A 14474-nucleotide genomic window follows, 5' to 3' on the forward strand; every position below is an offset into this window, starting at 1 on the left:
ACACTAGATCCTATCTCTGCTCACACTAATCCAAGATGCATTTTGTCTTTTTGAGCTTCACTGACTAGGGGGGCAGTGCCATCTTTAGAACAAGCCTGTAGTTATTCTTGTCTCACTTAAGGTACTGGTACTCACTCCAATAGCCACCAACCTCCATGGGGCACAGAACACTAATCCATATTACATTGAACAAAATCATGGCCCACTTCTATCTCACTCCCTCAGACAACCACACCGAGGTTCCACACTCTACACTTGTCACATGCATCAGACAGCGGCTCAGTGAAAGAAGAATTCCATATACAGGCTACCACGGTACTCCCTGGAAACTCGCCTCTCGAAGGTGCAACCCTCTGAGCAAAATTTAGATTCCAGCATTCTGCAAAGAAGTGGTGACATGATGAATTATGACATAGGACATGACAGAGAAGGCCTTGCCAGGATTTGAACCTGTTACTCATGGGTTATGTTAATCTGAACATCAGATGCCCTAATCCATGAGCTATCTTACTTTCCCGTGTCCATAGTCTTTGCAAAAAACGACTGTAATAAGTGGAAACGCCTAAAGGATGTAGGAGGGGTGTGCAGTCTTTCTATTCTGTACACAAGCTCTGTGAACTCTGATCATGTCACGCTGGAGTACAAGAACTCACTACTCCCTGGTCTTCCAGCATGATGCCCAGTCTCCTAAATGCTAAACTGCAGACGGATGCAAGACTGATATCAACAGCAAAATGAATGAACTCATCACCCTATTCCTAAAATCACTCTGCTGGCAACCTCTATGCAACAGAAATGCATTCATAACTGCTTCCCTTATTTGCCAGGCCTTAAGACCCAAACTCCATCACAGACTATATCAGAAAGTAAATCAATCAATTATTTGTAGAGCGTGCTCCTCACCCGTGAGGGTCTCAAGGCTCTAATGGAGGGAGGGGGGAGGGGGGGTAGGCAGCTACTGGTCGAACAGCCATGTCTTGAGGCGTCTCTTGAAGGTCAGCAGGTCCTGGGTCATATGTAGATGAGGGGGGAGGGTTTTCCACGTCTTAGCAGCGAGGTGAGAGAAGGATTTGCCACCGGTGGTCATTTGGCGGATGCGTGGGACGGTGGCGAGGGCAAGGTTGGTGGAGCGCAGTTGGCGTACGGAGGCGTTATGTATGCGCAGGAGTCTCTTCAGGAGTGTACCCGAGGAGGTTCCTGCATAGTAAAAACAATCTCAAATCTAAATCAGCCCTCAGACTTAAAGCAGGACTCTTCAGCAAACATCTAGAATGACCAACATAATGAAATTAGGTAAACTGAATCCTTCTCAGTCTTCACTCAAGAGCAAAGGGCGCATCAACGGGCCAAACACTTTAATAATTGAAGTCTCTTACAATGCCTAACCGAGTGCCAACTTATCAGTGGTCACTCCACCTTACCCATAAACTGTGACAGGCTCAGTGACTCCTTTCCGCATCCATGAGTTAGGGTTCTGATTTAGAGTGTGGCAGCCATGTCCTCCGTCACAACAGTGATGGATATTTCATCCACTCTATTATAAGGGTCTTACATACTAATGCACTTGTTACAATGGGATATCCGTCACATTTAAGATGGAGTACCCATCCTGCCAAACTCTTAATTATTACCCTATATAACATAAACCAAATTTTCTCAGTACCGCATATCATTCTATCTCTCCCTACAACAAGGTTAAAGTTATTTCTACTACTGTTAACTCTAGTGTGTTTATTAACAGTCCTGCCCAATCTACAACTTGCCTAATTGTTCTGTACAACTTCCTGCCTTGTTCCCTTACCTCAGAATGTATTTTCTCTTCCTAGCACTTATCTTTTAAAGAACTGTGATGTTTTATGGCACATAGAAATTACTGAAATAAAACACCTGTGGGCATGCTGATGTCTGCTCCTCAATCTCTTTGTAAAATCATCAAATATATTTCCCCATTGGTCGTTTGGACTTTTGTTAGAAGGCTTGAAGCACTGTAAGGGAGTTAAAATTTAAATACATTTCCAACTTGTGTAGCCAATGTGACTTCGTGATAAAGACCAAGATTCAATGATTTCGATTAAAGGGGTTTATTTTAGGATATTAATCCATCCAGTATATGCCAAGTAGAAATGAATTCAAAGGCTACATAAATATAGTTTAAAGGCTAAAATGTGCCAGGACGTTGAATTGTAATAAGATGAGAGACAGAATAGTAACCGCCACAATGCAAATAAAGCAAATTGTTGCAATAAGGTGTTCCATGAAGAAACTTCTCTTTTCTATTCTAAACATAGGTTGAGAACCAAGATTAACCAACGGTGATTTTGATCCAAGGAGCATAGAAAATGTCATCATAGAATCGAACTTCTGTGGAAGCTCACGGAAATTAAAGAAGTGTTCAACATGAAGCTTTACACTCAGGGAAAGCCCAGGAGAGAGATCTGTCCTGCTCACAGTCAGGGGAAAGTCTGTCTAACTAGCTATGGAAACACCAATTAAATATAGCAGTAGCTTAAAAAACCACCAAGAGCCAGCCGAAGTGCTGAATGTGAAGTAGTCAACATACTCCCTAAGTTCCCATTTCCTTGAAATTAGATCTGCAGCTGACAACCTTGGACAGGTCATCCTCCTGGTACGCCATAAACAGAAGACCTCCTATGTCCAAGTTCATTGTCAAATTCCTCCCCGCAGGCTCACTATCAGTGGTCTAATACAAACAAAGGGCCTTTCTCTACTTAACAAGAATGACGATAATGCATCTGCAGAAGGAAAAGTGAACACACTGGCAATTTAAAGACAGCTTTTCGAACCAAAGATTATGTCAATTTAAGCTCATTCAAAATCAAAATGGAAGCTTGTTACATTAAGTTGGTGAGTGCGAGCGAGAAAATCAAGCGCTAGGATGATTCCCGACACAATATTTCAGCGTGGGCCTACTGTTTGTATTGAGAAAGCTGCAACTCGATTAGAAAATCAGCTTCAGTGCCAGAAAGAAGCAGTGCCCACTGACGTGGCACATGATGCCATGCTTGCCGATTGCAAAACAAAATCCCAGTGCTAAAAATCAGCATTAGCAGTGCAATGGGTCAAAATTCTACCGCTCGTGGAATTCCATGGAGTTTTTATGTATCTCCACGCAATTCCACGTATTAAAAATCTGCAAGGTCTGACCACCCCTAGTATAAATGCTGTATATGAGTATTGTATATGCATGACATAAGGGGTGCAGCTTAAGTAATGCTGTTCCATACCCTTCTGTTTGAACAGTGTATTATAAACACAGTGAGGGCATCAGGCTCCCTGTATGCTAAAGGGCTCAGATAGGTGAAGACAAAGATGCAGAGGAACCAGGATGTCTTCACTCATGACTTGGCAGGTTCTCATCTTTGATTGGTGGAGGCTTTCCCTGTAGAGCTGCATGACTTTATTCCAGTTTCAATAACTCAGTTTCTTGAAGCCAGAATGAGTATGAATAAGGAGACATAAGGCCATGCGATCAGCTCTGATCTGTTGTGTCTTACTTTGGGTAAGAATCTCGGATCCATGAGCGTTTACATAAGATCTAAATTGAGGTATGAGAGACAATGGGTCTAACTAGAATAAGTAGTTGAAAAGATAGAGATGGTTGATCAGGCTAGCGATACTAGACTTTATTGAGAATAAGGGTAAAGGGGAAGAGAACTAAATGATACAGATGATGGTCAAGGGTCAGTTTCCGATTTATTAGTAAGTGTAAACAGAATATTATTCTGCTGCTGATTTATACAATAATAAACACTCATGGTCTCCCCCTCCCTCCTACTGACCCTCTATCTACCAATCTCATAAGGGCTCTCTTTACTTCTTTGTTCCTCAAGCCGTAGATCATTGGATTCAGCATCGGCGTTACAACGCAGTAGAGCAGAGCCATTGATTTATCACTTTCCCCTGATTGTCCCAGGCTGGTCCTGAAGTAGGTAGCAGAACACGTGCCATAGAACAGGGTGACTGACAGGAGGTGAGAACCACAGGTAGAGAAAGCTTTGCGCCTACCTGCAGTGGAATGCATGTGCAGGATAGCTGTGAGGATGTGGGCATAGGAAACAAGCACCAGCTGGAAGGGAAAGAGGAGAATTAAAATACTATTGACCCAGATTAATACTTGATTCATGATGGGACGTTCACAAGCCAGAGCCAAGACCGGTGAGATGTCACAGAAGAAGTGGTCAATCACATTGGACCCACAGTATGGCAGACTGAAGGTAAAGGTCACTTGCCCCACAGGAAAGGCAAGACCACCCATCCAACAGCCAAATGACAGCCAATGACATCTTGGAATAGTCATGGCAGTGGCATAGTGTAGTGGTAAACAGATGGCTACATACCGGTCATAGGCCATGACAGTCAGAAGGAAGCATTCTGTGGTTCCTATAGATAGGAAAGAGTACATCTGTGTAGCACATTCAGCAAGGGATACCCAGGTATCACCCACCAACAGAATAGTCAACATCTTTGGCAGAGTTACAGATATGAAGGCAATCTCTGTCAGGCAAAAGATTCTAAGAAACAGGTACATAGGTGTCTGGATGAGACAGCGGTCCAGGGTGATGAGGAAGATGAGGAGGAGATTACCAATCACAGCAAAGAGGTAGATGAGGAAAAACACTGAGAAGAGGAAACGCTGAAGCTGAGGGGTGACTGAGAACCCTTGGATGATGAATCCGGTAACTGAAGAAAAGTTCACAGAAGCTGAGCCTTCTTCCAGAGCCATGCAGTTTATTTCCAGGATCTGTACAAAAACAATGACATTGGATTGGAAGAACTCATACTACAGATAACGAATTACGGTAGTCATATATCCTGTCATGACAATAATAAACATGGATGCCCCATGGATAGCTCTAGCTCTAGGCTTGTCTGTAATGCCTTAAAAACTCATGTCAGAAGTGAGAAGGGTAGGAGAAAAAAATAAAATACGGTTTAGGTGAGGCAAATGTTCCCGAAGAGATGTCTCACTGACTTTGTTGTTCCCAGCCCGTGCGTCTTCAACCTTACCCCGTCTCCATGAGTGTCATTTTTCTTGAGTGGCTCACTCCAAGAACTCTCCTCCATAGTTAAGGTGTTCAACCATTGACATGTTTCATTATATTTCTTGGGCACAAGCATATGGAAAGAATGGCAGCAGATGATGTACCTTGCTGTTGAGATCTGACACATGGGGACAGTGGCCACCCTCTGACTCCCACAAACTTCCTCCCAGGGATTTGGGGTAAAATGCCAGCCCTGAGATCATACAATTCATGTCAAGTAGAGGCGGTGCTTGAAAGCACAAGTAATGAGTTGTGCCGACAGACAATGCAGGCACTGGGATCTGCCACTCCGGTGCAGAAATGGTGCTGCCCATTTCTTGTACCAGTGGCAAACATCGGTATCTAACAGCTGGGGACACGTCCTTAATCCTCAACTGATGGGTCAGTCTCCCCCACACGCTTTCAAACGCCTAGGAAGCCAAATTCAGAAGAAAGACAAGGTGGAGCACGAAGGTCCCAATACACTTCAATGCAGCAATCAGAATGGGAGAAATTTTGATGGTCTCTACCGTGACTCCATTACTTGAATTTGATATGTACTCTATATGGCGTATTAGAGGAATAGATGGTGTTTTCTTTTTTTGTGTCCTCGTCTCCAGAGCTACACATTTACAAACTTTCATAACCACTCCCATTAGTAAATTAAGCACATAAGTCACATCTCTTTACAATCAGGTGTTAAAGATTCTTTCAACATGCTTAAAGTTTTAAAAGACCTTTCCAAGAACATGTCCATGGAAAATTATATCAGATGTATTACAAACAGATCAGTTGGCAGGATAACCGCTGCATGGACAGATCTAGAAAGATCCACCAAGTGAGAAGGAAACAGAATTCAATGGTGGCCAAGTTCACTATAATCACAGGCATTGCAAAAAATCTCCCCTTTTCAAAAGTTAAAAAAACACAAAACGCCGAGATCAATTTACCTTTCTCATCAAACTTGGAGATTTTACTCTGGAGCAACAATAGCTATTCTGTTTTAGGAAACATCAGACCCTTTGGCTTTGGTAATCATTGACATGGCCACAGTGACCAAACACTCTTCCACATATAAGGTGTGGGCTAGAGTCATAATGTAAAATGCGAAGAGCATCTATAGCCACACCACACATAAAATATATATATATATCAGAGACAAGCTACTCTTTGTGGTGACACAAAAAACTCAAACCTCAGCAGCAGATGTGCCTCACTGGCAATGTCTATCCATAGCTTTTATGAATCAGCATGCAGAAGTGCTTCATTTAAAACAAAAATGATTGAAATTAACGTATAGAAATAACGTCTAGGCCTGAATCGAGAAACCACATTTTAAAGACAAAGGGGAGCACAATTCTTCCCTATTAGCGTGCATTCAGTCATAAGACATTAGCAAGCATTTTTCACTATTTTCTTTACCCTGGCCTAAGTCGTGAATTTTAAACGTTAACTTTCCATTATAGAAATATGCTGAGAGGAGCATAAAGGAACCAATAGTTGATATATTTTAGCCTTCACACATACGTAAGTTCATCGAACATAATAATGTATTAAAATGTTTAGTTTAATTTCCGGTGAATGTTCCTTCATGAAAAGTATTTTGTTATTCAGAATGTGGGCGAAAGGACTGACTGCATTTGTGAAATAGAAGATCAAACCCTGAGCTTTTTGTCTTGTACTAAAAATCGAAGGTGAGAACCAGTACAAAGTTGATAGTTGTATTACAATTTGTAATACATAATTGTATTAAATGTTTAGTGGTCTTTGTTTAGAAGATGGAAGCTTTCCTTTTCCCATGACAATGTTGTGTGTTGATTGAATGAGCCAAACAAAGAGGCATATTATCAAGGAACGGCGTTAACAATTATCGCCGGTTTAGCAGCAGAAAACTGTCGCTAAAGCGGCGATAATGGGCTCGATAATATGCCCTTGATAATTCCAATAGAAGTCCATGTTCTGGTGTGAACATGGGCTTCTATTGGAATTCTCCAGGGCATATTATCAAGCCCATTAACGCTGTTTTAGCAGCAGTTTTCTGCTAAACCGGCGATAATTTTAACACCGTCCTTGATAATGTGCCCCGATGTTGGAAACAATGTGTAACGAGTGATGGATCTGAGATGTTATAATAGTGTGTGTTTCTAGAGTAGGCTCAGACGATTTTCCCTGCAGGATGATCTTCCACTTGCAGACCTTTTTCCAGACTCTCTACAGAGCCCTTATCTGAGACACTTCTCAAAGTTATTCTAAGAAACCCATTAACCTCATCACTGCAGCGCGAATTCCGCCGCAGTGCTGAACATTCCGATCGCGGGCGTGGTCATGGCGGCTCCCGGCTGTCATCAGCACACACCCATCGTGACTCATGACGGAGCAAGGAAGAGGTTAATTTACCCCTGCCTGAACCTATGCTGCTCTAAGACTCTACTGGGTTTCTTGAACCTCTCTGTATCAGAAGTTCTGACTAAATTATAATTAGAATTGCTTTAAGTTGTATGCTTTTCCGTCTTAAACCTGGAGCTTTGTATGAGTTCCAACTGATATTTTCCTCTTACTTAGGATAGGGAATTATTTTTATGAAACACGCTTTATGCTTTGTTCTGTATTGTACTGATTCTTTAGTTAACATACTGAAAAGGTATCAATTAAGAAATACTCACTAAAGGACTATCATATTTTTTTTTATTATCGACTCCCATGAAAATGTCATCAATTTATAATGATAAATAGATTGTTTTGTTTTGCAGTTTCTGATTAATTCCGACTTGCCTCAAAGGTTCAACTCTATGTAACCAGTGCAGAGTGGGGACTTTATGTTTACGGATGAGTTGGTAAGATTTATACCATAAACTGAATATTTATTTTAAGTCCCATCAGCACCAAGCAAACAACGGCTCCCTACATTTGTACTTATGTTTTGTCGAGGAGATAAGAAAAAAACACCTCCTTACCTAGCATTACCAAGGCAGCTACAATGTTGCAATATCAATTAAAAGCTTTCCAAAATTAAATTTAAATGGGGTGCAGGCAAAATAAATAGCAGCTGTTTAAAGTTAATATAAACATAAACAAAATAAGTGTGCATTTTGAACCAGCTTTACAGCTGATGAGAAAGGGGCTATTATTAGGTGTGAAAAATACACACAGGTTTTGTGTAGTCACTCAACAGTGATGGGAGCCAGTTGAAAAGTGGACTGACCCTCTGTCGCATGCTGCCAGCTGCAGTGGGCTGAGCAAAATTTGAATGACAATTTAACACACCAATGGATGAAGTCTGCTGACCAAAAAATATGTAGAAACAACAAGAGAGGAAGGGTTCAAGGACACTCCTATACCCCAGTCAAAATATCAAATAAGCAACAGAGGAGTGACTCAAAAGAGTAATAATAAAAAGTGAGACACAAAAAGGCAAAGGGTGTGTAGTGGGGAAAAAATATCGAAATGATTTTTATAAAACCCTCACTCACCCGTCTATTGGGTGGCATGCTTCATCATTGGGTTATGTTCACCGGGCAGGCCAAATGCGTGCCCGGTGTGCTACTACACCTGCAACTGCAGTGGAGCTGGTTACTAATTTAAAAGCAGTGCAAAAAGTGATAGTGAATTAAGGTGTAAGAATAAAAAGGTGCACGTTCCAACCTGAACTCAATTTTAATAAAGGTTGAAGCGAGCACGACGTTAAAAAGAATTGGTGGACAGGCTTGACTTTAAATTTGAGTCAAACAGTCCTGCTTAGTACATCAAATGGTCGACATGTTTCCCCGCATTTACACCTACATAGTGCACTTCCACCGCCCGAATGATGGCGGTGGAAGTGCACTACGTAGGTGTAAATGCGGGGAGCCACCGGAATGAAGACTATTCCGGTGTGAAGATTACCCTCTCCACCGACCTAAGAAGTGAAGAAAACTGTTCTTTCACATTATAAAATCCTGGAAATACCAGGGTGATCCGGTAAAAAACCGTGAGTCTTTCTCTTTTCTACTACACTGAGGTTAGGGTACGCCTTAGCGTGCGTACACCGCCCAGTGTCGCAGTTTGGTTCTGATGAAAGCTCGGCTAAGTGTGCCAGCATGAGCAGAAACATGTCGACCATTTGATGTACTAAGCAGGACTGTTTGACTCAAATTTAAAGTCAAGCCTGTCCACCAATTCTTTTTAACGTCGTGCTCGCTTCAACCTTTATTAAAATTGAGTTCAGGTTGGAACATGCACCTTTTTATTCTTACACCTTAATTCACTATCACTTTTTGCACTGCTTTTAAATTAGTAACCAGCTCCACTGCAGTTGCAGGTGTAGTAGCACACCGGGCACGCATTTGGCCTGCCCGGTGAACATAACCCAATGATGAAGCATGTCACCCAATAGACGGGGGAGTGAGGGTTTTATAAAAATCATTTCGATATTTTTTCCCCACTACACACCCTTTGCCTTTTTGTGTCTCACTTTTTATTATTACTCTTTTGAGTCACTCCTCTGTTGCTTATTTGATATGCTGACCAAAAAACCCTTTATGTATATTGTGTATGATTTTGGGAAAAAACGATAGTGTAGTTAGAAAGTAAAACTGTCTCGAAGGCCAGATCAAAAAAAAAAGTGTGGAAAAGGCTTACCGTCAAGTGCCGCAGGTGATTCTCATCTTTGTAAAACTTCCTGCTCACCTGGCTGGCCCCCGCTCTACTTTAGAAGGGAAACCACTGTATAGTATGAAAGAAGATGCCCATTCCACAAACCAAGGAGGGGGGGTTGAGTGGAGATTGATAACTGGCATGGTCTTTCTACAGCATCAAAGACACCATCTAGATGCAGCTTTGGAAGCCCAGGGCTGCTTAGGCTGTTACTAATTTCAAGCGTTACAAAATGGGGGACTAGAGTCATCGATTAAGGTTTTCTTGTATCTTGAGATGTAATAGAGGACCTTCTCAATGAAGAGAGAGGGAGGTCATTGCCTTCAGTTTAAGTGGGCCGAGTTCTGGTGGAACGATGCTTAAAATGTGATGGATCAGAATCTGCAAAGAGAGCTGGGCTACTTACCCAGCAGAGAGAGTAGTAGTGTAGTGGAGGGGTTACTGGTGCGACAAGATGATGCCAGCTCTATCTTTACCTTTCATATCAGGATAAGGGATGTAGAGGGAGTCGTGCTCTGCTGGGACAGCTAGTTTTCCAGATGATGGGAACAGGAGGTGGGATAGACCTGGAGAGACTGAAGAAGGTGCGCACAGTTGATGCTGTTCCGTGAAGTCTCACAGTGTAAGGTAGACATTCAGCCTTTCGTCTCCCGAGTTCCTCTAGAGTTCGATGTTTGCTGCCAAGTCGTACAGCATGAAGTATGCCTGCAATGTGTACCATGATATCCGCGGAGGTTGTTGGCCACGCATGTCTAGTTACAAGGGTAACTAAAGGAGCTGCTTTAAAATATAATCTCGCTTGTGTGAACACATGAGATGTGAATATTTCACTTATTTTCTTGTCTCATGTGGGGACTGCTGTAGAGAAAGCGTGCTTGTGTTTTGTATTCCCTGGAGTGGGTTTGTTGCTTTCCACTGGTGTATTTGAAGACTGGGTTGATCGGTAACATAGAGGTGTTATCCAGTTAGCCCTGGTGGTCTCTTACAGAAGGCTATGAATGAAGCCAAGATCCACAAGCCACTTGAAAATTGCCATTTGGATCTTTTGTGAGCGTAACCTATGTATAGGACTCGATTGTGTCTCTTAATGGCAATGTGAGGGAAGCATGACCATCACGTGTTCCTCATTTAGAGGGCAATTGTTTTTTCTTGCAAAATGAATTTTATCCCAAAAATTGCAGTAGTTTTTCGTTTTATTCCCTGGGGGTTAAAAAGGATGGCGGCAAATCGTACAACATGGCGAACATCAATTGAACGACCACTTATTCTCTGCAGGACAGAGAGGCATATTATCAAGAAAGGCGATAAAATTATCGCCACTTTAGCGGCAGTTTTCTGCCGCTAAAACGGCGATAATGGGCTTATAATATGCTCTATGGAATTCCAATTGAAGCCCATGTTAAATGTGAAGGACATCTAACATGGGCTTCAATTGGAATTCCATAGAGCATATTATCAAGCCCATTATCGCCGCTTTAGCGGCAGAAAACTGCCGCTAATTTTATCGCCTGTCTTGATAATATGCCCCACAGTTCTCTTATTTTGTATTCTCTCCCTAGACATTAGACGGAGATTCATGGGTGCAAAAATGCACTAAATACCTAAGAAACTGTTATCATTCCAAGTACAGAAACATTGGAGCTCTGATCCAAATTACGAACACAAATAATAATTTACATTTAAGCATGTTTCCCCATATATTCTAACCGTAAAAAAAACTAAAAACTTAGGAACAGCAACTAGTTAAAAACAAATATTTAATACAATGTTTTAATAATAATGCTTTAGTGCTTTTTTTTAAGGTGCATGCTGCTGTAGTGTTTCCGCAATTTCACAGTAAGGCACTACAGCAGTGTGTAATTTTACTAGTGGGACTGGGCTTTCATCATTGTTTTCAGACTTGAATTAAGCCAAATTTCAGCCTGACCGCAGGAGCAACGGTTGAGTCAACATCCCAAGGGGCAGATTTACATTTTTGCTCTGGGTTTTCTTCACAAAAGTGACACAAACCAGCGCAAAATGTTTTTCTTTTCATTTTCTTTCCAGAGCGACTTATTTTGGAAGGTTTCCTGAAAGTAACACAAAGCAGCACAAAGTGTTACGCTGGTGCTGTCTAAAACCAGTAGTATTGAAAACGAAAGTGCCTTGTCTTGCTTCTACCTCATGCTTCTTCCACTTCCTCTTGAATATTCTCTTTGTCGCTTGTCATTGTGTTCTTGTGTTTTAATTGATCTTTCTCCCCCTTTCTGACTTTTGCTTTCTCACACTGTATCAAAGTCTGATGATGAAAATGAAGCCCTGGTCCCCAAAACCAAATGCTTGTGCAATAACCTGCAACCACTGGAACAAATTAAGCACTGCCTTTAACCTGCAAACTTAAAGCTGGAAATGTCAGACCTATACAACTTGTACCTGTGAGCTGAGTATTGCTTTCTTTGGCACCTTGGCCTTGACACAAGGACCCACACACCATGGGTGCCCTATTCATAACTTCACGCAGCCTTAACTAGAGAAGGCCCTTCAGCACTCCATGACCTTTCAGACTCCGGGACTTATCTATGAGAGCCCTGCATCACTTTTTCACCTAGTAAAGTGGTACATGCTTGATGCAGGCCTCTCATAAAGATGTATTAAGCCACGCAAAGCCAACCAGCGTGGCTTTAAGTGACTTCATAATCATGAGTGAGGCGACGCAGCACAAATAGCTTACTCTCCCCCAGGTGGCGTTCCATGGGCGTTGCAGTAGGATTTCCCACGTAACACTCATGGAATTAGACACTGCCCCATATTTACAAAGTGATGTAAACCAGGGGAACCATCAAATCCGTACGCATCCCGAGGTGAGGCGTAACAAGCCGTAACTGAGGCCCTCAGTGCTTAATGTGAGCTGGTGATTGCAGGTGGGGCCCACCCACACTTATTTTAGGGACCAGCACTTATTTTTTCTCAACAGACTTTGATCCAGAGGAACAGAGAGAAAAAAATAAATGGGGAAAGAAGGAGGAAGTGACAAACAAAAAAAAGAACAGTGACAAAGTGAGGAAGCAGAAATGAAAAAGAACCTGCCAGTGAGATACAGGGGCTGGCAGTGTCTGATGGTGGACTAAAGAGGCATTAGGTGGAATAAAAAAATCGCAGCCTTGGTATGTGGCACTCTCAACATATAGCAGCATGGTCCATGCGCTTCTGAACCGAACTTTAGGCCTCTGCAGCACTGTCACGGATAGACCATACTTTTGGTAATATTTGTTTCAGAGAATGTCTGGCTTGTAGTAATTTATTCAGCGAGGAGTAGTATTTTTTAGATTTATTTCCTAGGTACACATTTTTTTCCGAGTCTACACAGCTTTATGTAGTGGCGTTGAATTGTTTTGTGGTCCCACTTATCAATTCAGAACATTTACTTAAAAGAAACAATGAATGTAAAAAATTGCTTCTTGCTTAGTGGTTTTCCCGCCTTTACAGCAACACACAGTGACCCTCGGAACTGCTATATCTTGCACCCAAAGATAGCTGTACCCCTTATTTAAACACATCCCAATTTATTTTACCGTTGATTTGCTATTTAGCCCAAAGTGAGCAAATGTGGTTAAATTAACATAACATAGAGTGTATTTGTGAAGCGCACGTTAACAGGAGCCCAGTTATTTTTAACCCAGTGGGGACGAACGTATAACTTATGAATCTGCCGGCTAAGTAAAGAGATCTGAAGTGGGAGTAGATTTGAAGAAAAGAGGGGTAGAGAAGTCCTCAAAATGTAGCTTTTGTAGGAGAAAAAAATGGAATACCTTGCCATATTTTTGCTCTGGGTTTGGTGGGGAAAATCTGTGATAAAAATGTGTGAGGATTTTTACATGAAATTCCGCCCACAGATGAAGCAGTTTACTGTTGATAGAATTTCAGAGATGAGGAGTTATCAATTATAACATCGTCATAGTCTGAAATCTAATTCACACTCCCTAGACCTTACTTTTGTAGCAAACTTCGAACATCAACTGGAGTATGTTGATCCTGCGGTATAAAACAATGTAAACATATAAGCATGTAAACATATAAAACACATATATATATATATATATATATATATATATATATATATATATATATATATATATATATATATATATATATATATATATACATATATTACCTACTGGCGGTCGCCAGTAGGTATATATAGTTAGGATTTTTTCCCTATGGGTTTTTTGAAAATTCTATGTCTAATAACTTTGGCGTTTGTGGACGGAATTGGCTGAAATTTTGAGGAAGATGGCACATTTTGTTTCTGAGCAGCCCCTGAAAATTTGGGGGGGTTTCGTCAAGGGGGGGCCGAGAAAAAAGGGGGGTCCAAAAACGTGTTTTTAACATTGATTTTTCCATAGGGCGGTTAGCCTCACTTTTAGCCCGAACGGCTGAATAGATTTGCACGAAACTTGGCAAAATTGTAGGGACTGGTAGCCCGATGTGCCTTTTGTAGGTCTCAATATATGTGCTCCAGTGGATTTTGAGAAATTAACGTTTAAAAAAAGATATATATCTGTAACAGCGGACCGGGCAGCGGCGCAGGACGCGTACTTTTCGCGCAACGGAGCTTTGTGAAGCGAAGCTGATTGGTTCTCTGGCGTCTGTCAACATTCCAAAAAGTCCGTAGCGGCCGCCATCTTGTCTCTCGGTAGGATCGAGAGACAAGAGGAGGCCAAAACAAAGGGGCAAATAACCATAAGGGGGCATAGTAGATCCTCCCTGACCCCCTAGGTTTAATGTGGAGGCTTTAAAAGGGCCCCGCGGGGCAAAAAAAAT

At 41.8% G+C, this 14474-nt stretch overlaps 1 protein-coding gene across 1 annotated transcript; it reads right to left on the reverse strand.

The window, feature by feature from the left end:
• Nucleotides 1-3772: 3772 nt before the first annotated feature.
• Nucleotides 3773-4744, reverse strand: LOC144763983 (olfactory receptor 10A7-like). Its single transcript, XM_078650099.1, has one exon. It carries the CDS (start codon nt 4742-4744, stop codon nt 3773-3775), a length of 972 nt encoding a protein of 323 aa, XP_078506225.1.
• Between the last annotated feature and the right edge of the window lie 9730 nt (nt 4745-14474).

The sequence above is a fragment of the Lissotriton helveticus genome, chromosome 1_1, assembly GCF_964261635.1.
Source record: "Lissotriton helveticus chromosome 1_1, aLisHel1.1, whole genome shotgun sequence".
Lineage (NCBI taxonomy): Eukaryota > Metazoa > Chordata > Amphibia > Caudata > Salamandridae > Lissotriton > Lissotriton helveticus.